This window comes from Varanus komodoensis, unplaced genomic scaffold (genome assembly GCF_004798865.1).
Source record: "Varanus komodoensis strain SLA01 unplaced genomic scaffold, ASM479886v1 scaffold43, whole genome shotgun sequence".
NCBI lineage: Eukaryota > Metazoa > Chordata > Lepidosauria > Squamata > Varanidae > Varanus > Varanus komodoensis.
The window spans coordinates 1,425,790-1,450,738 of NW_025335985.1; the positions used below are offsets into that span (position 1 = coordinate 1,425,790).

The following is a 24,949-nucleotide window of genomic DNA, read 5'->3' on the forward strand; positions in this document are numbered from 1 at the left end:
TAAGTGCGCCAGCCGCAAGCTCTCTTGGGAAATGTAGTCCCTTCAATCTTCTCTCGGATTGGTTTTTCTCGCCTCTCTGGTTTGTTCCGCAGGCCGGATCCCGGGGATTGGTGCGCGCTCGCCCAATCGCTGGGGAGGCTTGACGGTTACGCGTCCGTTAATTGGCTGGCCTGTCGTTTTCGCCTGCCCTCCGCTCGTTTTGTTCCTCCGGCGGCGGCCGCTTGCGCGCTGCTGCCCTGTGGCCGGCTCCCCTGTCGCCCGCTGGAGGATGCGGCTGCGCTCGGGATTCTTCACCTGGTCCTGCCTGCTGGTGCAGGCGCTGGGCGTCGGGCTGTTCCTCAGGGGCTTCTTCCCGGTGCCGGTGCGGTCGCAGCCTGGCAGGGGCACGAGCGCCGGTCCTCCGCCAGAGCCGCCTCCCGCAGGTACAGGCAGCCGCCGCCTCCTCCTCCGCCCTGGCCGGGCGCGGATCTGCTCTGGCCCAAGAGGAAGCGGCGGGCTGTTGCTCGCCAGCCCGCCTTGCTGATAGCTGCCGGGGGGTTGCAGGCCCTTCCTTCCAAGGTTACGCGCGGGCCTCGCCCTTCTCCTCCCCCGCTCCAGCGGGCCCGATCCCGGTCACCCCACGAGGGCGAGGAGAAGGTCTAAAGCTGATGCGATGACTGCTCTCGGTTTCGCTCTTTCTGGGATGATTCCAGTGTCAGTCTTAAGTCCTGCTTAACAGAGCCACGTTAGCAGCTTGTTCAAAATGCTGGCAACTTTGGAGAGCTTTTTCTCTGAGGAGAGGACTGGGGCCCCGTGATGCTGCCTCGGCCCGCTTGTCCTGCCTCTTTTTCGAGTGGAGCAAGCAGGGCCCAGGTCCCGCCACCCACAGTGAGCGACCTGAGGTGGCTGCTTTCGTAAGGAGTTGCCCTCTGCTCTGCTTGCATGTGCTCGCTCCTTCAGCATCACAGCAGTGGCAACTGGGCCTGGTGACTCCACTCTTCTCTGCTGTGTTCCCCAGAATGAGGAGAAAGGGGGAGCCACAGTCCCCCTCCACCCTCATGGAGCAGCTTGTCAGAGAGGTTTGGGGCAGAGCTAGTTGCTGCTTCCAGTGACTTCCTGTCTCCTGCTTGCCCACTGTCCTCTGGGTAGCAGGGTGGGGAGGTTTGGGGTGAGTGGGCTCCCCCTCCAGCAGTGCTTCCAGGTGTGCTTCTTACTGTATTACCCCCCCCCCCAGCCTCATTCATGGGCTTTTTTTGGCAGGCCCAAGCATTATCTTCTGTTTGTAACCCCTCTGTGTTTTCCCATCACTGCCTTTTGCCTGAATAGATCCACTTGAAGGGAAAAAGACAGAAGAACTGCACAGTGTCTTTTAGTGGGGTGTGCTAGGGGACCTTCCATCTGGGAGTGCCAATAGAGTGTGTGAGAGAGAAAGTGATCCTATGGCCCCTACGCATCATCTGTCTCTTGCTCTGTGCCCACAGATGCCAAGCCCCTGTTGTAAATTTTGAAGAAATAGTCAATTCACCCCAAAGATCAAGGCTGTATGGTTTGTCTGTCCAGAGTTTATGTCAGGTGGGGGAGTCCAAACAAGTGTCCGGGAAGCAAGCCAAATGTTTAGGAATCTGATTCATTTTAAACAAAGCCAAACAAGCCAATAATTCCTGTTGTTTGCCGCAAAGAGCAGTGCTCTGGCTGATCTAATGTATAGCCAGCTGTAAATGAATAGTTTTAGGAGAGGCACGATGTTCACCCAGCTTCATGAACTTTTGCTAAATCTTCGTATGCCTTCTTTCTATGGTGTGAATTCCCTCTGATTCCGGCTCCTGCTTGTGAGGAATTCCAGAGACTGCCCAAGAGGGGCTTGGCTGCTCCTCTAAAGGGGGACAGTGGGCTGTAGCCTCAGCCCCTGAATCTGACTGTGACCAGCTGTGCTGGCTCTCTTTATTTGAGGAATCCTCCTCAGGTAGGACATGATATCCTGAGGGTGCCTGTTGGAGAATTCAGATTCCTAGATCTGAGGTTGAAAACTGCTTCAGCCTTGAAGTGTGAGATCCATGCTCTGATCACCCCATCCTTGTGCAGCTGGTGTGGAAGGACTTACACTGGCAGCCTTTCTGAGGTTGGGAAATCAGAAAGTTTTGGAGGGAGGGGAGGAGATTGGGGCTACCAGGATATAAGGAACCTAATCATGCTTGATCCTCCTCCCCCTCCCCTCTGAAATCCCTCAGCTAGATGGCCAGAATGGCTGTCTGGCAAAATGCAGAGTGGAAGGTGTGCTGCTTCTCCCACTCTGCCTTGGATGTTTGTAAGCCTCCAAGTTCAGAGGCATGGAGGGCACAATTAGACTGTGCCCTAAGTGAACAAGAGGAGCCTCATAACTCCGAGGGAGGATGCAAGTGAGGGCATGAGAGGATGAAGCGACTGTCCTCACACAATCCGTACTTGGGCACTACACTCAGTCTCTGGGGCCTTCCTCTGAGTGCAACTCCAAGGCAGGCTTGGAGGGTTGTGACAAGGGGGAGGGCTTTCTCTATCTCTCCACTGTAGTCTGCCTGGCACCAGACTTGTCATCCTTTTGGGACAAGGTTAAGACAGCCCTTCATGCTGAGGCCATTGAAGCCTTAGTTGGTTACCTAGGGGCTTGAAGGGATTACCCATCCCTGTTAAGGGCACTGGCTCTATGTAATAGGGCTTCTCTGCATTGATACCTCTTTTTCTCCATAGTTTGTCAAGACAGTTACCAGAGTTCCTTTGTGTTGCTGATTTGTATGCTTGCTAATCTGTTAACATCTCTTTCCTGTTTTGGGACCCATGAGAAGTTGCTCTGGGTAACTGCTTGTATTTCTGGTATTCTGTTAGAAGTGCACTGAGCGTGCTGGCAGCTTGTTTCTGTTTCCTGAGCAATTGCAGCTTGGCTCATCCCCGCATATAAGTAAGGAGCAAAGCATTGCAGGACCAACTGAAAATCCATTTCTGGTCTTCTGGCAGTGTTTAAGCCCCTTGCTGGAGAAGCACCAAAACAAAAGCACACATCATCCTTGCAGGAGACCAGAGCCCAAATTCTGAGTCAGAATCAAATTAATAATTTCTCTTGTTATTATAGTGACTAAGTTTGGTTGTACCTGTCTCTAAATGGGTGTGTAAGAAGTAAGTGAACATTGAGGCTAGTATTTTAGTTGGGCAATAACTGTTGGCTTTGTACATGTTTAATATCATTCTTCTAGGTTTCTCCTCCAATTGGACAAAGATTCCATCTCCTGTCTTTAAAAGAGCTGTCATACTATTAATTGATGCCCTGCGGGATGACTTTGTGTTTGGTCCGAAAGGTAAACAGTTCATGCCCTATACAACACAGCTGGTGGAAAAAGGAAGATCTCATAGTTTTATAGCTGAAGCCAAGCCGCCCACAGTCACTATGCCTCGAATTAAAGTAAGTTCTCATATTTGGGAAGCATAATATAACACGAACTAACCCTTTTTTGATGCCTTTGCCTTCTGATAAATGGCCTAGGATGGGAGGATTTTTTTTCTCTTTCAAGGCTTGGTAACCGCTACTCTTCCAAGTGTTGGTAGACTCCAGTTCCCATCAGCCCTAGTTAATCTGGCCAGCAGTGAGGGGTGATGGAAGTTCTAGTTCAGCAACATGTGGAAGGCTACAGTTTCCCCTGCCCTGTTCTGCTTCCTGGGCAGGACTTTTTGGCTTGGAACTACTGCACTTGAAGGCCCAAATTGCAAGAGTGGGTTTTTGTGCAGAGACAGGAGTTCTGCTAGTTCTTTCCCATTACTGTAATTCCCATTACTGAAGGAACAGTGCTGTTGAAGAAAGGGAAAATCTCGGTTCTGACTGAAAGCAGATTAACTGCTCAGAGGAAAACTAGTATGCCTGCATGGCTTGGATGTTCTTTTTGGGGTCTTGGATGATCATTTTTGGATTCTACTGAAAGGGTTCAATAATTTCTGGTGCCTGTTTGCTAGAGCAGTGGTAAAACCTTGTATTCTAGTCCTGCTAAAGTTCTGTGCTGGATCATTATTTTGTAAAACAAATGCATCTTGAGCAGAATTACTGATAGCTATCTTCTGCTAAGTATGTGTACATTCAGGGTGTGCCTGACTGCATGCTGTTTGCTTTTGGAAATGTTATATAACAGGTTCTTTGTTTTATTAATTTATACCTGCGGCATGATTTTGCAACCACGAGGACTAGAAACTTGTGTTTAAAAAAATCTGCAAAAATCAGATTTTTGGGAAGTTGTGTGCTCTGACACACATCCAGTTGCTTTTCAGGGTTCTGCTTCCAGGTTTCCTGAACCTGGTATCCTCTACAGGTGTTGATTTATGGCCCCCATGAACCCTTGCTGCACTGCCTGGAGATGATGGCAGTTGTAGTCCTACAGCACTAGGAAGCTGTAGATTTTAAGGTGTGCAGATCCATTTGAAGATGCAGCTTGGTTAACAGCTATTGCAGGAAAGAAATGGTTTGGTTGCATGGTTAAATATTGAAGGAAAGCTTACAGCAAGCTCTGTTTCTATGCTGGAACTGATTTGCATATGAAAAGAATCATGGCTGAGCTAGCTTGCCTAAGCTAGTAAACAAAAGCTGCCCATATAAAGGCCAGAAAATATACTTCATTAGCTTTTAAGTATTGAACTAGCTCCATGGTGTAAAGATGTGCTTGTTGAGGGTCAAGGGTGGCTTCAAGGAGACAAACCTCTGACTAATCCCATATGTGATTGTGGTGTTTTGATTACTGAGACAGCAGCGACTTAAGACTTTTATTGCTATACAACCTAGTAAGCATAAGGCGTAAGACCAGTTCTGTGAAGGCACATGCAAAAGGTAGTATTTTCTCCCAACTAAGGAATATAAATGTGAGCTCCCGCTTTGTTTACGTGCATGGCCAAGCAAACTGCTCCAGCCAGGTGTTGTGATACATGCCACTCTATGTTTGGAGACACAGTCAAATAATTGGTATTTGTCTGCACTGCCTGTGTGGTTTTTCTGAACGACTTTTGTGCCACAGCAAGAACTTTGTGTGTGGGTGGAAGGAGAAAGAAGGAAAGGGCCCTGGTTCCTGCTATTCTCTCTCTCCCTACCTCACCCCGCCCTTGCAGCCCCTAATTCTGGCAGAACAGGTATATGTAACCTGCTGGGGCCCTGAATGTGCGGAATTAGCCTGTTTCTCATTTCTCCCTCTGGACTTTCCTGTTGTCATTCATGGCCATTATTCATGGCCATTCAGTTTTAGAAGTGGGATTGTTACTTATGCCCAAATATAGAAGAACAAATTTAGGTAGATGTTATGCTGTGCTATCTTTGGTAATGGAGTTCTTCTTTAAAGAATTTTACTCATTTATTTATTTATTAATTTATTTAAAACATTTTCATGCCGCCCCCATCGCAACAAAGCCTCGAGGCGGCTTACTCATGGGAAGACTTTGTCCTTATCAATCAGGTAAAACCTCTGCTTCATAAGCCATTTCATTGCAATTTTGATAATCAAATGTCCTTTAATAAGGACACTTCCTGGTAGATCTGATGAATTACTTGCTGGAGTTAACCAAAATAACCAGTATAAGTCCCATTGTCTAAGCATTACCAAATCTGGATCCAATCCAATGTTGCTTTGCTATTAACCAAATTCTTAAACATTGCTGCTAATAGAATTGTTTTTGATATTGCATCTCCATAGTTTTCTCTGACTTTTCCCTTGTTTGGTGTGCACATGTCTGTGTATAAAATACCTGATTTCATATACTGAGTTTTAGATGCAAGAGTTCATTCATGGTTTGGGACTGCTGTATATATGTGTAACAAAGCTAGCCATGGAAGTGGAAGTTCATGGGGATGTCTGCACTCAGCTATGGCCTTGAAATCTGGTATGATCAGATTTTGTAGAAAGCTTCTTGGATACTTAAACTTCTTCCCAAAGCAGAAAACTAGAATTGTATCCTCAAATGATCAAGCTATTTTGTGTGGATTTTGGTACTGAGACTCCTAGTGGTAGTAACAAGTCTGGAGGTAGGCCTATGCATTTCTGCCTTAAAATGAGACCCTCAGTAAGCCTACTTATAATAACAACCTTCTTGATTTATTTATTGGTTTTATATCCTGCCATTTTCTTTTTTTTAAGAACTCAAAGTGGCTTACATCATTCTCCTCCTGCTGCTCTCCATCTTATCCCCACAACAACAACCCTGTGAGGTGGGTTAGGTTGAGAGTGTGCGACTGGCCCAAAGTCACCAAGTTGTCTCTGTGACTGAGCAGGACTAGAGCCTGGATCTCCTGAGTCTCAGACCTGTGCTCTTCACCACACCACACCACACCGCACTGGCAAAAGCTGATGACTCAGAAAACTGAAATCTGGAAAATACGTAGTCCTGTATGCTCAGGATGACTAGTAGAACAACTTGATGTTTGCTCTGCTTGGAGCAGATTCATTGAAGAGGGACTTCAGTGAACACTGGATATAGTTCATTGGACAACATTTGATACAACCCTTGGAGTATTAGAAACATCTGGAAATAGGATATTTTGACTCCTAACAGACCCTGACAGCATGGCATATATGGGTAGGGTTCAGTCCTTAACTGTAAAAAAGGGGGGCATGAAGTTTACCTCCCAGTAGGGGGTGGACCTGGAGCAGAGGGTAGGCGTAAGTCTCCCATGGGATGGAAACGTAGGAAGCATGTTGCCTGTTCGAGTTTGGATGTGCCACTGACAGTCAGGAACTAGGCTTGCAGAATGAATGGTTCATTTGCTTGGAAATATGTTCACACCCTCGAGAAATCTGCATCACAGAACATTATAGCCGATCTACTAGAAAGTTGTTGCAGCAGAAACTTTCCCCGACCTGGCACCTTCCGGATTACAAACCCCATTAGCATGTTGGCTGGGGATGATGAGCATTGTGGTCCAACGCCTCTGCAAGGGTCTGCTGTGCTGCAATGTAGAGAACATACGAGAAGCCTGACGGAGCACACTGCTGCATGAAGCAAACAGTGTTTGCAGCCAGTTCCACCATCAGGACAGGCTTCAGAGTGGAGGTTGCTGTGATGTTTGCCTTACAGGGCTGGGAAGAATTTAGGAATGCGCAAACACAATGAAATAAAACATACAAGCCTGATCCTTTTAAATACATACGTACATACATACATACATACATGCAGCCCTTGGGATGCCTATAGCAAGAAACAGTTTTGTGTACCCAGCTGTTAATTCTTCAGTACTACCGTTACATGGGTTTCTAATTAAGTACTCCAATGTTGAGAAGTGTCTTATTTTAGCACTTAATGAGCGGATGCAATTAATTTATCCTTATTCCCTTAAAAGTTTCTGCATGTTTCCCAAAATAAGACATCGCAATTTGTATCCCAAAATAGATGTTAATGAAGACACATTTCTATCTGTTTTAGAAAAGACAGATCAGGATAGCATCCATTAAGTACTGAATTATTTTATTTTCATGAATGGGGGTCTGTTCTTCACATTCCAAACATATTTGGAATTTTGGGAACACCTTGGATGCTGTACCAGTATGACTGCCATGAGACCAAGTGTCGGGGGTGGATACGCTTGCTAAAATCCAGCTGTACTCTATTATGAAACACCCATTTCAAAGAAAGGTGCTGTCTTTTCATGGAAAAACCTACTCCATGTTACCCAAAGCTTTCATTTCAGCAGTAAAGTTAGAGCATTATACTATTACTGATGCTGTTAAAAAAACTGGGAATCAGAATTCCTTGGCAATATACTTCAGATCACCCAGAAAACTACCAGTTGATCCAGATCCTCCATTTGGTGATGTCAAGAAGACCCCATGCCAGATGGCTTAATTCCTAAAATGTTCCTGGAAAGGGTAAATGTACTCTGGAGAATTCTGTTGAGCAAAGTACACCTGATTTAACTCGTTCCTTCTGTTGCTGTCAGGAGACAGTGCTATTAGTGAAAAGATACATTGGAATTCTTGATTATGTGGAATATCTGGCAGTATTTGAGCATGGACCCAGCATTTGTTGGGTCATTTGACTGCTGCCCTGGCAGGGGTGGGGGAACGTATGACCTTTCAGAGGTTGTTGGACTCCAGCTCCCATCAGCCTTGACCTGCATGGTCCATAGAGATGGGAGTTGTAGTGCAATAGTGGTTGGGCTGCACATTCCCCACTGGTGATGTAGGGCTGTGGTAGATCAGTGATCAGGACCGGCTTGTGCAGTTGCATTCTAATTAACCTGTTGACTCTTTCATGGAAGTGCCACAGAATTGTCTTATCACCCATGCGCATATGTCCATGTCCTTATCCCAAGCCTAGCGCCTCCTCTCAAACCCTATCAACATCTTTTTCCTTTCTTGGGGGGATACTTGTTTTGCAGGCATTAACAACTGGCAGCATCCCTGGTTTCACTGAAATCATGATGAACCTTGATTCTCAAGCTTTACCAGATGATAACTTGATATGGCAAGCCAAAGCAGCTGGAAAGAAGATCATTTTCTATGGGGACGAGACTTGGGTTAGACTGTTTCCAAAGCATTTCATAGAATATGATGGAACAACCTCTTTTTTTGTCCCGGACTTCACTGAGGTACGGAGTCATGTAGGCATGTTTTTATTATGATTATTATTACATTGCATTTCTATCCTGCCTTTCTTCCTCTTTCAAGGAACCCATGGTGGCCTACACGGTTCTGCTTTATTCTCACAACAACCCTGTGAGGTAGGTTAGGTTCATAGTCTGTGAATGACCCAAGGTCATTCAGTGAGCATCATGCTCACTGGTCCTCTAGTGAGGACCAGAACCGAGGTCTTCTGCATCCTGGTCCAGCACTCTTAACCGCTACATCATCCTGGCTCTCAGGTTGATGTATGTTGATCAGTGTGTGAATAATTATTGGCAGGAGCATTTAATCTGTATGCGTCTTAAAAGATCAACAAACTGTATGGCAGCGAATGGATCAGCTGCATTCTTAAGCAATGCTTTAAGTCACTGCTACTTTTGAAAACATGCTTGTTTCCCTTTATGCAGGAAACTTTAATTTCCAGAAGAAACCATGCTGCATATACATCCTTGGACTAGGAAAAATTTTTGTTGCTTGATTCGGCAGACAGTATAGACTGGAAGTATGAACTGTTCAGTGCCAGCTTTGACACACCTTTCTTTTCCTTTCTCTTCCAAGGTTGATGATAATGTCACGAGGCACTTGGATACTGTGCTGAAAAGAGAAGATTGGGATTTGCTTATCCTTCACTACTTAGGGCTGGACCATATTGGTCACATCAGTGGGCCGCACAGTCCTTTAGTGGGGCCGAAGCTCTCTGAAATGGATAACATAATCAAGAAGATTCATGCGTCCTTCCTCTCCAAGGTGACATGCTTATTTTGATTTGTGAATCTGGTCGATGGTGAGAATTGGAGTTTTGTGGGCTCCAGACCTTCTGACAAAGGTGTTGAACCTCTTTCAGTGCAAGATTTGAATTGCTTTTCAGAGGAGCTTTTGAGGGCAGCATGCCAGGGCCAGATGAAGCTGAAGGGGTGATGCCAGACTATCAAAAATACTCACATATTTGTCTTAAAGCTGCTACCACCAAGCTTCAGAAGGCACATTTTGGCCTTTGAGAATGGCACCGGGGGGAACTGTGCAAACACCTGGAAATGCTAGAAAGATCAGTGACTGAGTGGAAGAAGGTCCAGCTAGGAAGATCAGGGCACAGTCTCCATGTGGCATTGCATCCCCTTGTGTGTCTTTAGTGCGCTGGCTTGTATATGATGCACCCGTTCATTGTAGTCCTCACTTTTTCCAGTAAAACTGTAAAATGCCGAGTGACCACTGGAGTGCCATGAGCAGGAAGGACAGGGTGCTGCCTTGTGCAGCCTGCAGTGCAAATTTCAAATGGGAGAAGAGGAGGCAAAGTTAGTGAGGGATAAATTGGATCCACGTATTTTTGGGTTGGTAGCAGAATGCTGAATGCAAATGTGTATGTTAGTGTGTCGAGATCCGCCTTGCCTTGCTGTTTGCCTGAGCGTGCTGCGTCAACCTTCCTCAACTTGAAGCCCACCAGATGCGTTGGAGTATAGCTTATGTATTTCCCACTCCTGCAAATTTGGGGATGTTAGCTTGGGGAAGTGTGTTCATATGGTCATATGTATGTGATGAGCCAAACTCTTCGGGTTCTGTTATGCTCTGGTGCTTTTTGTAAGACTTGGATGGGTGACAACTGTTCCTGTAAACCTTTGCCTTCCAATCTTAAACTCTGCAAGATGAAATAACAAAAAGGCCAAGTCTGTCAGTGGAACCCCCTAAGTCCTTGGAAATTTCCTTTTCTTCAGGAGGAGGGAGAAGTGGCTTCTCCCCATTTACTTGTTGTGTGTGGCGACCATGGGATGTCTGAGATGGGGAGTCATGGAGGTTCCTCGGAGGGGGAAGTGCACACGCCCTTGCTTTTTATCGCCTCTGCTTTTGACAGGAAGAGTGGTAAGTATAGAATTTCTCTGCCCAGTACTGGCAGTGCAAAAAAGGGGTAAAGGGTACAGTCTTATGCATATTTAAACAGGAAAAACTCATTTAGTATCCCCCAGCAAACAGAGCTGCAGCAGTTTTTCTGTCTCTGAACATTCCTAGGATTGCACTCTTAAGTTGCTACGTTGAAAAACGTTCTGAAAGAGTAGGTGACTTCAGACTGTAGGTAGAAGCAGGCATGATTAAATACTCCTCCACAAACACCCACCCAAATCCCTGTATGTAAAAAAACCTGAATGTCAGAAAGAAAAGCAGGCTAATATGCTTATTTTAGATTTCTGGGGTTTTTAAAAAACTATGGCAAGTCATAAGTGGTGTGGTCCAGATGCAGGTTTACCACCATAGTGAGAACACAGCCTTGTGAGCTGTTTTATTTAGAAAAGTAACTGTTAGCCTAATGATAGGGTGGTGCCTTTATTGGTCCATCAGAAAATTGTTCAAGTTTTCTTCATCATAGGAAACTTTACAAAAATCAAGATTGCTAGAGGGGAGTGGAACAGGGGAAGGCAGTGAAGGCTGATGTGATGCTTGAGGTCAGGAAGGCTACTTGGTCATCCTTCAGAGGAAATGGGCAAGGAAGAGGAAGTGGGCAGAGATATTCAAATTATACTCTACTACATGCTTTTTAAGCCGATTCTGATTTTTTTTCTTGTTGATCAGTTGTTTATCCAGATCTTAAGGTGAATTTTTGCATTGCAGATTCACATTTTGTTGTGTAACTTGCACATCGGTAGGCCTTTAGTGTATTCCTTCTGACTCACTGTCACATGCGTGGTAGTAAGCCATTGCCAAATTTCAGCCACCTGCCTTTTATAAATATGCCTAGGGCATAAAATATTACCTCCTAATCTGCCCAGTTGGCCATTGGGATTCTTTGGTGACCCTATACAATGTAGATGTATTAGGGCACAATGTGAGTTTCAGAACAGGTCCTCTTAGTCTGTTTTGAGTGCTAGAAAAAGGAGCAACCCCCTCCTTCAGCCCAAAGCTGAAATCCATGGGAGGAAAACATTGGGATTCCAACTGTAAGCTGACAGGACAAAGCGTGGTTGTTCTGATGGTGCACTGATACAGGAAAGATTCTGTCTGATGTTGCCTGTACTAGCTGAAACCTGAAATTTGTAGTTAGACTGATTGTAACCTGTGGAGAAAACATTCTGTCAAACGGAGGCCTTCCATCTGGGGCATTTGCAGTGCCAGCAGCAGTTTTGCGCCCAGGGTACAAAACTGATCTGCCAAATGCCAATTTTTTAAAAAATAATCCAGGATTAAGTTAAATATTCTCTCTCTCTCTCTCTCTCTCTCTCTCTCTCTCTCTGTGTGTGTGTGTGTTGTATGTTTAAAAGTTTGTGTGTATATTGTTTTCTTAATGTATTTAAGATTTTAATAACCTCAGAGAGAGCTTCAGCTGTTGGGCAGTATAGAAGTGTTAGAAATTAAATGTGATGATTTCAGTTTGCACTTGGGGCTGCTGGGAAGAATCAGGAAAACAATAATTGATCTCCCCACTTTTTTACAGACAAAATCCAGCTGTTTCTCAGAATGATTTCTTTCATGAGGTGAAATGGACAATAGCTGGAATACTGAAGCAGAGAGAAGCTAGACAGGTTTCATAGAAACAGAGGAGGAGATAATTTTAGATAACTAAGTATCAAAAATCAGTGGGCCCGATGCATCTGGTGAACCATGGAACTCTTGCTTCTATAAAGGCAACATCCTATGTTCGGTGTTGTAGGGTTTTTTCTGTCTAAACATGCATAAGATTGCATCCTAAATGTGTTAGGGAACAATCCTATGACTCCTAGACCTTGTTTGAAGGGGTCATAGGACAGTTTAAATTGCCAGATTCAAGGCTGGAGATCTCTGGGAATTGAAGTCCCTGTGCCCCCCAGCAGCTGGAGTGGAAAGAATTGTGCTGGCTGTTCCTAAGATCAGGAAAGCTACCTTGAAGTGGAGTTAAAGACAATCTTTCAGGGTATCTTGAAGGTTTCCTAAAGCTGCTCTAGCCTGGCCCCCATCCCCAGCATCTCTAAGGTGTTGCAGGACTTTATTTTTATATGTGGAAGTAGAAAGTGATGCTCACACTATGCTGTGTCATTGCAAAACCTAAGCAAGATGGTTTCAGGATGAGAGAGTGTGCTCAGCTTTCCAGAAGAAGTATGGGACAGAAATATAAATCTGCATCTTATTTATCTATGTACTTATTTCTGTACTGCCCAATAGCCAAAAGGTTTTCTTCATAACGACCATGGTCCAGCCAGGTGGAGTTCTAAAACTGAGGCAGCTCTGGAGTGTTGTCATTTCCAAGCAGTGTGTGATCTCCCAGACCATGACATGTTGCCATAGATTGTGAACCACTGTAGCACTTTTCTACCTTAAACAGTTATAATGGAGGGCTGCTTCATTGAAGTGCGACCATGAAAGGGGGAAACATAAAAAATTGAACTACAGTGGGCCTCTTCAAAAGATCATAGTTTTGGGAAGGTGAACAAATCTTAAGCCACATTTCTGTCCTCCTCTTAGGTCCTCTGAAACGTCCAGAACTGATTCAGCAGACTGACATTGCAGTCACGTTGGCCATAGGTCTGGGCTTGCCCATTCCAAGGAGCAGTGTTGGGAGGATTTTGCTGCCTGTTGTACAACAGAAAACAATAAGAGAACAACTACGGTACTTGCATTTAAATGGCTTCCAGCTCAGCAGACTTCTCCAAGAGAATATGCCTTCCTATGAAAAAGGCAAGTAAGTTAATTGTGCTGATAATTCACGAACATTCTCTATGTATTTTTACTAGTAAAGGGAATTGTTGTTGTTGTTGTTGTTGTTGTTATAACATTTCTATGCCGCCCCTTGCCGAAGCCTCGGGGCGGCTTACAACACAAGATACATTGAAATACAATAGAACATAATAAATTACCACGAAATACAAAAATACAAAAAATACACTGAGAATACAATAATATAAAATTAAAATTAACAGTATAAAATAAAGAATATAGGAGGAGAAAAGAGAAGGAAGAAGAAGTTGCCCTGGCCAGATTTAATCTTTGGATCATTAGACAATTGAAATAGATTCTGTGTTGCACAGATAAAGAGAGATGGAACCATGAATCAGGATACATTTTACAGTATGTGAGATTTGGATGTCAAATCTGAATGAAAGAAGCAAAACTTTTGGTCACGTTTCTAACACAGTGAACACGAAAGCTCATTAAAAGTGTGAAGAAATCTCAGTTTGATTCAGGTAGTGCAGAATCTGCTGACAGTCTGTGAATGTCAGTTTCTGGCCCAGTGCATACCTAATTCTGACTCACTGCAAATTGGGATCCAAGCTTGGGGTGATTTTGCTTTCTTTTCCTTGTTACTGTTAACCATGACTTACAGTTCACATATGCAGGGATACATTTCTTGCCTATATAAGGAAGCCAAATATAGGCTAGTGAGCAAATGTGGACTGCATCCTGCTCTGTAGGATATTTGTGTTCTGCTTTGCAACCCCTGCTGCCACAGTGCCGGATTCTCGGTGATTCTGCCTGGAAACAGGGTGGGTTTTCTGCACTCCCCCAAACCAACCAGAAATCTGCAGAGTTGCTGAGAATGCCGCATTTGGCAGAGCAGTCATTTCCAGGAGAGTGGTGTGTCACACTCTGAGTTCCAGCAGAGGTTAATGCAGCCTGCCCCAGGCTATCCACTGATGTGGCAAATTCTGGTTTCCAAATGTGGGTCGGAGTCCATAGTTGCAGGGGAACTATGTAACTCTGTCACAATTCTTCATCAAGGGAAGTAGGAAGAAGTCTTTCTTTAGCGGCCTTGGATAACTTTCTGATCTGCATTAATGTCTTGTATTACTAGATCCCAGCTTTGAAATGTTTAAGGTGGCGGAAAAATCTCATGGAAGTTGGATCAAGCTTTATTTGGAGAGGAACACCTCAGAGGTTCTCATCAATCTTGGCAAGAAAGTCCTGAAGCAATATTTGGAGGCTCTCAAGATCCTGAGCTCTTCCTTAAGCAAGCAAGTGGTGCAGTATGACATGTACTCAATGATCATGGGAACTGTGATTGCTCTAGAGGTATGAATGGGTGTTTTATTATTTCTTTAGTTAAAACTTTTATATGCCGTCACACATGCCTCAGCATCTTGGGACGGCTCACAGCACATGCAATTAAAAACAAATGAAACAACAATCAAATATTGCAGCCATCATGTGTATTAGTTCAGTTTAGTAATGCACTGCACTGGCCCTCTTTGCAAGCACTCTGTTCCTGCTCTGAAATTAATTGATGGAACTTCTTGTATCAGAAGTAGGTGGTGGTCTTTCAGTGGTGAGCCCAGAGTCCATGTGACTTTGGGTGCGTCAAGAGGCTTGGGCATGACCTATGCGGGTTTTGATTTTTCTTTGATTTACCCCCTCCTGGACAACATATGCAGGGCTGCAAACTCTTTCCACTCTAGCTGAAGGATATCTTACTGTACCATCATCGTGCTCTTTGTCAATCATAAACCTAGAATTCTGGGGGACAAGTGGAACTGCTTGTTCCCCACTGCTTCATTTTGTGAAATTTTCTTCTCTTGTTTCCTGGTGTTCATATTATCTGTGGCTGCAAATAATGTAAAAAGACAGGTAGCCCTCACTCCTTGAAAGTTAATCGCGGCAGCAATGTAGGGGGCACTAAATTGAGGAAGATTGCTGTTGTTCACTAACACTTCTACTTGGCACACTGAATTGTTAGAAAATTTGACTCGGTTTGCAACTGACATGCAAGGATGTGAGAGTCTTAACAGACCCTCCTCCCCTGATTTTGATCATTTCTGTCTATTATCTGTTCTTTTCTCCTCCATGTAGGTGCTCTTGCTGCTTCTATTGAACGTCCCCAAAGCACTGAGCAACAGGGCAGAATTTGAAGTGCCCCTCTCTCCTTTGTGTTCTCTGCTCTTCTTCCTGATGTGCCTGATGCTCTCTGCTGTTCATGTTGTCGTGTGCACCTCAATGGAAAGCCTGTGCTATTTCTGCCGCATTTCATGGCTGACAGCATTTGGTGTGATCGTGATGATTTCTGGGCTCCTATGTGTCATTCTGGCTGCTATGGAAAAGGCGTTTGTGAATCCAACACAAGCACTGAAGGTAAGATGTGTGGGAAATGTAACTTTAGCTGTTCTTACCTGTTGTACTGAAGCTCAGTTTTGTTTAAAGACAGGCATTACACATTAACTCTTTGCTGTCGTAATATTAGTTAGCCTGAAAATTGCCACAGGTTTCCTCAGTTTTGGCCAGGTGCACATGCAGTGTGGATAAAAATTGCTGGGGGAGGGCGGGAGATTTTGAAAAGAAACTGGAAAAAGTGTTAGGTTGCTTCCCGCACTCCAGACTATCTTATGCTTCACAGTCATTGGTGGGTGCATTTGTTCGCTTGCTCCCCCCTCCCCCGGTGTTAAAAAACTGAAAAAAAACCTGCATGTAATATGGTCCCCCGCCTCCAAGATGTAAAAAGAGTAAGAGGAAGCACTGCTTAGAGCAGTGTCATGGACCAGAATCAGAAACCCGCATCCAGAGAATCTCGTTTCCTTGTCCCCTGGAGAAGAGGTGCTATAGTTAATTGTTCAGGGAGGGGGTTCAGTCATTGAGAGAAGTCGTGAGCCTTCGACCTCTCCCTAGAACTCAGTTCCCCAGAAAAAAGTTGTCTTGCTCTCTTTGGACCTTGAGGACCTAAGGTCATTAATTCAAGGATGTGGCATCAAGTTAAGAGGCAGGACCAGTTTAGAAGCCTCAGATGTGCCCAGTGCTTGGCCCTGAAACAGGAGGGCCTCTCTTGAAGGGGTGGTTTGCTCCTTTCATTTGAGAAGGGAAGAGGAGTATTCCACTTGGAGTCAACTTCTTGTCCTTAAGCTGCATTTCCCTAATGGGCAGTATTCTAACTTGGCTTGTTTCTGTTGTTATTAACTGCTAAAATCCTTTTCATTTGTAGCACAGCTTAGCTTGTCAATTTTAAAATAAATTCTTTCAACCCAAAAGGCTTTCTCTTGGTCTGCTTGGAAGAAGGGGAAAAAAGAACATCTATTCTGGCTGGGACTGTTGGGAATTGTCCAAATTATCTGGAATATACCAGATTACTTGTCCCTCACTTAGAATGCTAACCATGGCAAACTGATTGTACATCCCTTTACCAGCATAAAGGTCTCCGTTCAGCAGAACACATTTTTTGGAATTTGCATATTCTGCTGATGTCTTATTTTCTTCCTCTTGAAGTCCGATTCCAGTCAGTCTTTGTCTCTCTTTTAAGGTTTGGGCATAGGGAGATGCCACAGTCACTTAATGAGCTTCACTGAGGATTTGAGTCAGTACATTGATATATCCTGAAATCTGTCACGTTTAACAATTTATTGTAAAATGTTCATTTAAATTTTCACAACCCATCAACCTGCATGCCTGCCTGCCCTGGAAGTTGGCATGGCCATCTCAGCACCATTTCTGCTACCTACCAGTCCCTACATAGCTATCTACTTGGCTCTGAGGCAGTGGTATTTGGGACTAAAACTGAAATGGTAAAACAGACGAAGCTTTGTCTTTGAAACTTTTCAATCAAATCACAGCTTAACCTCACACTCTGCCCCACAGATGTGTAACCTGTCATAGTCCATAGCATCTAATGTTAATACTTTCTAAACCCATTTTCCTCCTCCAGTGCACATCCAATATCTTCACTGAGGGCACAGTTCTGTGGTCTCCAGACATCATCTGGAGGACCATGGATTCTTCCAAGTCCCAGCACTGAGGCCCTCCTACTTCAATGCTCAGATGACCATGGCCAAGCCCCTGCCCTGCCCTGCCCTGCCCACAACCAATGCAGGAAGAGCCATGCCAATTGCTTCCCTGAAAGTGGAAATGTGCTGCTGAGATGGGAGGAGACTGGGGCCTAGAGCAGATATTTTGGCAAGCATGGGGGGACCACTGAGTATGGCAGGCCTGTGTCTCCTTCTGTCTCTTTTTCCTGTAACATGTACGTTACAGGGAAGGAAGTGTGCATTGCTGTCATGCTGTGAACTTCCATTTCCTTATTGGCTGCTTCTTGAAGAAACAGAAATGGGACTGTGACCACATGCACTTCTGCTATTACACATTTATCTTTGGGAACAGCAATGCTCCAATGTCATCTGGTCTAATTTGGGCCCTAGCTGTGAGGTTGTGTCAACCTTCATGCAGTATATGGTATGCTGGTACAGCATGAACTTGTGGATGGGGTGGTTGTCTTGTGGTTCCTTGTTCCTTTCGGCTTTATTTATTTTTAAAATTGTATACCATTTACTCAGCTGTGTTGGCTCTCTGAATGGTTTACACTCAGTAAAATCCAAATGTAATACAATATATTAAAACAGATTAACAATCAATAAAACATTCCAATTAAGCAATAAGTAAAACTAAACAAAAGAATTTATAATGTAATTATGCAAATCAATAAATACAAAATTTTGATTAAAAACAAATGAAAACAAGAACCAGATCAGAAGATAAAGTGAAAAACTGGCTGTACATATTAACAATATATTGCTTAAACATTAAAATGCTGAGCGAATAAAAATGTATTTGCCTGGCGCTGGAACACTTACAGTGTTGGTGCCAGGTGTACTTTTCTGGGAAGCAAACTCCTTAAAAAGTCTCCTATTCAGTTGGGTCGTTATTATTAAAACACATGCACAGTACCCCAAACATGCTAAACTGGGATTTTTTGCACTCTGATGCTATTAGAAATGATCTGAGCATGCCAAATTTTGAACATGGATTTGTTATTGTGGAAGCATAGCTGCCTAAAAGGTTAAGTGCTCTCAGTTATAATGACTAAATTATCAGAGCATAAGAGCATAGTCCAGGGAGATTAGTGGAGAAGGATAGTTGCTGGCTTGGCTGTTTGATAGGCAACTTTCAATCTCTGAAAATCACTGCATGCAAAGCGCTTCTTCCAGTAATCCACATTATCTGATTTTTATAATAGAGCAATAATAGAAATCCTGGTTTTGAAGTAGCATTTTCAGATTAAGTTTAACTGGATAATATGTGTTGCTGTAACAGGCAGTTTATTGCAAACCTCCGTGGCATAAACTGGAATATACTAAGGGAGATGAGAAAAATAAACTTATTAAGCTTGAATTTGAACCTATTAAAATCTGTGTGGGCAGAGATATAAAAACCAGGGGGCTGCAATAATTAGTTGGTGGATTAATTAGTCAGGACCAGAATCCATGTTTGAAGGGGCAATCTTATACATTTAAGACAGACGAAGCCCTGCAGCTCCTTCCATTTCTCAGTCAGCCATGCTAGCTGACAGAGGCTTGTTAGACTTTTCTTCCTATCCTGACATGCACAGGATTGAAGCTATTCTTGATGTTCAAAACTTCTTGAGGCTGTTTGAATTCCAATGTGAAAACTGAAAAGAGTGAAATGAAAAAATTAAAGATTTTTCCCCCCCCTCTGAACATTTTTCCTGCCTTGTGAGATAGCTTACAGGTTTTTTTTTCAGTGTCTGCTATTGAGGCTCTGATAATGTGGAGAGTGAAATGGTAGATAAGCAGTTGTCAAAAAAAAGTAACTGGCTGGATCCAACTAATGAAAATCAAACCTTCAGGTAGCCTCTCCTGGGTTTCTTGAGGCTTCTTAAACTGCGTTGGAGAATGATAAGCAGCTCGTGCTTCTCTCCATTTCCGCCCCTGCTTCTCTGGTTCTCGTGTAAAAGGACCAGGGAAGGAGTCACGCCTTATCGTTATGGAGATGATAACACCTGTGATATCTGAAATGGCAGCAGAGGAGACATGAATCACACCCATTTTTCTATTACAGCTTGTTTGGAATGTCTGAAATGTCCCATCTTGTATCATGTCTGATGTCCTGTATATTCTTTGAATAGGAATGCATGAACAAATCTACATTGGTGCTATAAGAAGAAGGTGGAACTAGGCTATACTGTATTTTGGAGAACTGCACAGGAGAGATAGACAGATATAAATCTTGCTCAAATAAAGCACTAGTGTGCATTATGTATGTGTGTTTTATTTTTAGACCAAAGCAATTGTAGTTTTCTTTCCCCTACAACAAAGTGCAAAAAAACCAACATATTTTTTGCACTTTGTATTCCAGTAAATTTTATAGTCCAGTAGCTGCTTCATTCTAGGGACACTCAGAAGCTATGTGTTACAGCAGAAGAGAAATAAAGCCCTCAAGAGGAGATAAATTCTCCTTTTGGATCCCAAGCTTTAAAGGTTAAGCACAGCACTTTGAATTCTACTCAGAAATGGCCAAGTGATGCTGTTTGAAGGATGGGTGTTTGGTGCTCTGTCTGACAAGTATTCTAAGGCTGCATGTTGCTCTTCATGCTGCAGCCTTTCAAAAGTGATGTAAACATCTAGTGTCTGGTGATTTCCAGGAGATGGAAAAACAGAAACAGAGTGAGTTGGAAGGGGTCTCCTGGGTCATCTAGTCTAACCCCTGGCTCCAGCTGGCTCTGCTCATGGCATGCCTACCATCTAGGGAAGATGCAGGCCTGCAGAATGTATTTGTTTATGCAACATGTGTTCTATTGCAAGTGCACAGAATCTTGAATGAGTCGCAAAATAATATTCGATAAATAATTATTGAAGAGTTACTTGAGTTTATTCTCATTGTGAGCAAGATTTTTCTATGCAAGTTGTGTCTGCATAATTAATTCAAGAATGGCCTCATAACACTGACCTGTCTGGTGCTGAGATACTATATAACACAAGTGAGAATACTTTTCTTAAGATAAAAGTATTTTGTTTCAGTGCAATTACATTTATTTGCAATTTGTGCAAATGATTAATGTTGAATTAATTACGAGGTTTAAGTAGGAAATACATATCCAGAAGGGAGAGAACTGTTGAATATAATAGTTTCTAGCAATTGAGAAAGACCCACAACTCCAGACCTTTCTATGCTGTTTCCCAGGAGGTTTTTGGCAGTAATAATCCACTGCAAATAAATCCACCCTGTTTATATAATAGCAAAGCTGAAGGATTCTGTGCAGAATGCTATGGACTGTTCTCAGAAAGGATATTGTAGAATCTGAATGTTGCACTTCAATGAAGCACTCTTAATCCTTATTCTGATTTTATGCTCAGATCTTCTCAAGGCCCCGGTTGTCTTACACACAAACTGAGAAATAATGTCAATGGCATTGTGACTGTTTCAAAGAATCCACATCCTTAGCTGGTACTTCCTATTTGTATACCGGATTTAAAAAGATTTGATTTGTAAGAACCAGGGCAGGAGTTACAGTGTCTCTGTAGAAAATGAGACTGAACTGTAAATAGTCTCCCCATTTCTTTCATGCAGGGTGTCAGATCCTACAAGATCAGCTATAAAATTTGTGTGTCCATGAACAAAGACTGGAAGTAAATGGGTTCTTTAGTTACTAGCTGATGTCTTCGGGCTGACTAAATTTTCAGTGCCTGCAGCCCTGATGTAGAGCAATATCCTAGCAAGAAGCTCATTCCTTCTTTTCATATATACCAAGGATGGTCAGACTTGCTCAGTGGAAGAGCCATATATGGTAAATGTCAGATGCTTGAAAGCCGCAGGTGGGCAGCAGTGGCGGGCAGCAAGTGGGTGCCTGCAGGCACCAAGCAATGAACTGCAAAATTGAGTTTAAGAGGCACGTGTGACTTGTGAACCTCAGTTTGACCACCCTGGTACAGTGGTACCTCGGCTCACAAACACCTTGGTTCACGAACAGATCGGGTCACAAACAGAAATTTCTGAAAAAATTTGACCTGGGTCTCAAGCACCGCTTTGGGTGGTGACCAAGATTGCAGCCATCGCCTCCCCCCCCCCCCCGAGTGGGGAGATGGCCATGATAGTTGTTTTCGTGCAGGGAAGGCATGCATGATCAGAGGCGTGCTGCTGCAGCAAAGACGGGAGCAGCATAGCAGAGCCGTGGGGGAGATGGCCGAGATTCCACCTGTCTTTCCTGCAGGAGTGTGCCTCTGATCAGGCACGCCTTCCCTGCACGAATGGAACTGTGATTGCGCCCATCTCTCCCTCCCCCAATGCGCCCGCGATCACGCCCGTCTCCCCCCCCCCCCCCCAGCATGCCGGGATGACGGGCGCCTGCAGGGATGACAGGCACGTACAGGAATGACAGGCACCATCTCAGTCGTGCTGGGGAGGGCGGGGAGATGGTTGCGCTTGTGCTTGGGGTTGGGGGGGAGATGGCCGCGATCTTTGTTGTTGTCACTTTGCTTCACATTTTTCTGATTTAAAAAATGGTTACAGAATGAATTAACCTTATTTACTTTGAACCTTATGGGGAAATTTAACTTGGCTTACAACCAGTTTGGGTCATGACCAGAGTCCTGGAACGGATTAAGTTCGTGAGCCAAGATACCACTGTATATGCTGTCTATGGGTCTTAGTAGGTAACCTGTTGCCTTCCATCTTTTGAACTATGAGTCCCACAGTCTCTGACCATTGGTCTTGCTACCTAGGGCCTCGGGGGGTTAAGTCTTTATGAAGGCTTCCTGTTGAGTGATGCAGCTGATGATGTTGGGATGGACTGAAGTGCCATTTGTGAATCTTCTGAAGTTGCTCATCTCCCTGTGTTGTATAATATTATTATGCAGATGTGATCCCTGCATCTTCCTTGGCTGTGTTTTTCCAGAGTTGTCATGTTTTCTGTGCAACCAAGTGTTCTTCAGTTTATTGAAAATGGCATGCAAGGGTTTTTGAAGGGTTTAACTTCTTTTAAATCAGTCAGCTCTAGAGCTCTTAATATATACCCTATCTGTTTTGGAGGTATGAAGATTTCACTGTGTGCCAGATAATAACCAGCAGATCAATATTCTGTTTACAGTGGCTCTTAAGCTACATGAATGAAGAATTAATGAATGCAGATTATTACTACCTTTTTCTTTTTGCATTGCAACATGCTGGAAGGTGGCTATATTGATGGAGATTCAAAAACAACTCTCTCCATAACTCCTTTTGAATCTTCCAAATGCTGAAAGATTTCTATTTTTAGCTCCACACAAGCTACTTCCTACTCTGATGCAAGACTAGAGACAATATGAACTTTAAATGTTACACTGGTTATTCAGGGAGAAGCTGCGTGCCGTCCTTGAAGGAGAATGTGCTGTCGCTTCAATGGCACAATTAACGGAGTGTTGACAGTAATTCTGAATTACGTTGAAATTAACCTTGTTTCAGACTAGGAATATAGGAGAATTACATTAAAGGCCACCAAAATACAGTTGTCATTGAAGCAGCAACTGTAAGCAATTTTATACGCCGACGATTCTAATGATATGTTGGATTCTTCCAAATTATATCACCAACACATTTTTCTCTTCACAGAATCCAGCTGCCTCCACTTCCAGCTGGTCTGAATTAGATCTGCTCATACTGGCAGGCACGGTTGGCCATGTGTCAAGTCTGGCTGCTAGCAGCTTCATTGAAGAAGAGCACCAGACGTGGTACTTTCTCATCAATACCCTTTGCCTCGCCCTGTGCCAGGAGGTCTACGGACACTATTTCTTGACCAAAAAGCGTGATCTTCAGCTTCCCTCTGCCATCAGATCAAGTTCTGGAGAGAGCAAGGGAGTCCCTTCCTGCCACAAGGGTGACGTTGACTTCCTGCAGGCTGATTGGAAAATGAGCAAGTTCATGTCCTCTGAAAGCGCAAGAGGTTCTGAGAAGTGGATGGCCTTAGCAACTCCATGGGTCATTCTTATTAGCTGCCGGTTCCTTCGTTCCTTAAATCAGACTGGAATTCAGTGGGCTCATAGGTCAGATTTGGGACACTGGTTGACAAGGTGAATATTTGACTTATTCTGTGATTGGTGTATTTAAGTTTTGTTAATAGCTACTCATTTGGAGTGACCTTTTCCAGGTCACCAAGCAGGGAAGCATAATGGAAGGTGCTTATTTAATGTCTTCTCACTTAAATTTGCACATGTAGCTAGGAAAGCTGATAATTCTTCGCTTTAATTATTTGCAAGTATTTATAATACACGATGTTTGTACAATGCTTTTGAAAGTTCCTTCAAGTTTTCTCAGCAGTCCCCAAAATCATGGAAGATAGGTCAGTCTCACATATTCATGGAGTTCTGCTTTGCTCTTCCCAAAGGTCCTGAGCAGATTACACAAATAATTTATGCAACCATGGATGGCATTCACTCTCTTGACCACTGCATCACACTGCTGACTCATGTTTAGCCTGCAGTCAACCAGCACCCTTGCTGCTCTCCAGGCACTTGTCCCCTAACCTGTACTTTTGACACCTATTCCTATGGCCCAAGTGCAAGACCTTGCACTTACCCACATTGAACGCCATCCTGTTGTCTCCTGCCCACTTCCATAGTCTGTTCAGATCCTTTTGGATCTGGAGTACCTGCTCCTCAGTTGTGGCCACTGCTCCAGTTTTAGTATCATCTGTGGATTTGATCAGCAGACTGTTCACCCTTTCTTCCTTGTCATTGATGAAAAGATTAAACATGATCGGCCCCAGGACAGCGCCCTGGGGGACCCCGCTTGTCACTAGCCACCATCCCCCAGTGATTCCCCACTAATGGTTACCCTCTGCTTTCAGTCAGTCATTGCCCTAATCCATCAGACAGTGCTTTGGTCTATCCCAAAACTCCTCAGTTTCTCCACCAGGATATCATAGGGCACTTTGTCAAAGGCCTTGCTGAAATCCAGGTAAACCACATCCCCTGCATCCCCTCCATCTAGCCATCTTGAAACCTTGTCGTAGAATTCCACAAGGTTTGTCTAGCAGGACCTGATTTTGTGGAAACAGTGTTGTGTGGCTGCCAGCCTCCCTTCCCTATCTAGCATCACTAGATCTCTCACTATTATGAGCCATTCCATTGTTTTTCCTACAATGGACATAAGGCTAACTGGTCTGTAATTCCCCATGTCCCTTCTCCTACCCTTTTTGAAAATTGGGACCACTGAAGCCACCCTCCAGTCCTCTGGAACTTCACCTGTTCTCCACGAGGCCTCAAAAATGGAGGCCAGCGGGCGTGAGAGAAGCCCTGCCAACTCTCTAAGTACTCTTGTGTGTAACCCATCAGGACCTGGCGCCTTTATAATGTCCAATGCCCTGAGAAGCCCCTTGACTTCTAGGGGGCGGTGGTGACTCTAATCTGTGCCTCTGAGTCCCTGACCTCATCTAATCTCCTATGCGAATCTCCCCCATCCTGCTTTGGGGAGAACACAGAGGCAAAATACTCATTTAGCATCTGTGCCTGTTCCCTCGCATCGGTCACTGGATCTCCTTCCTCCTTATTTAGTGGTCCCACTACTTGTCTCCCCTCTCTCTTCCTATTTACATGCTGAAAGAAGCCCTTTTTGTTGCTCTTGATATTCTTGACAAGTCTCAGCTTGTAATCAGCCTTAGCCTTGCAAAAAATCCTTCTGCAATGGGCCTCCTCCTCCTGGTATACCCTTTTGTCTATTTG

The 24,949-nt window shown here is 44.1% G+C and overlaps 1 protein-coding gene across 6 annotated transcripts in view; it reads left to right on the forward strand.

Moving 5' to 3' along the window:
* The first annotated feature begins 264 nt into the window (after positions 1-264).
* The window catches only part of PIGG (phosphatidylinositol glycan anchor biosynthesis class G), a 67,775-nt gene continuing 43,090 nt past the window's right edge, over positions 265-24,949 (forward strand). For 3 of the 6 annotated variants that reach the window (XM_044443925.1, XM_044443926.1, XM_044443928.1), the window contains exons 1-9: positions 265-422; positions 3,204-3,409; positions 8,348-8,557; positions 9,150-9,338; positions 10,301-10,445; positions 13,014-13,226; positions 14,341-14,558; positions 15,333-15,611; positions 22,842-23,299. In XM_044443925.1, the coding sequence (XP_044299860.1) occupies positions 269-422; positions 3,204-3,409; positions 8,348-8,557; positions 9,150-9,338; positions 10,301-10,445; positions 13,014-13,226; positions 14,341-14,558; positions 15,333-15,611; positions 22,842-23,299 (2,072 nt within the window). In that variant the 5' untranslated portion in view covers positions 265-268. Of the gene's footprint in view, positions 423-3,203; positions 3,410-8,347; positions 8,558-9,149; positions 9,339-10,300; positions 10,446-13,013; positions 13,231-14,340; positions 14,559-15,332; positions 15,612-22,841; positions 23,300-24,949 lie in introns of those variants that run through there. The other 3 variants (XM_044443930.1, XM_044443931.1, XM_044443929.1) reach the window with 3 other exon arrangements.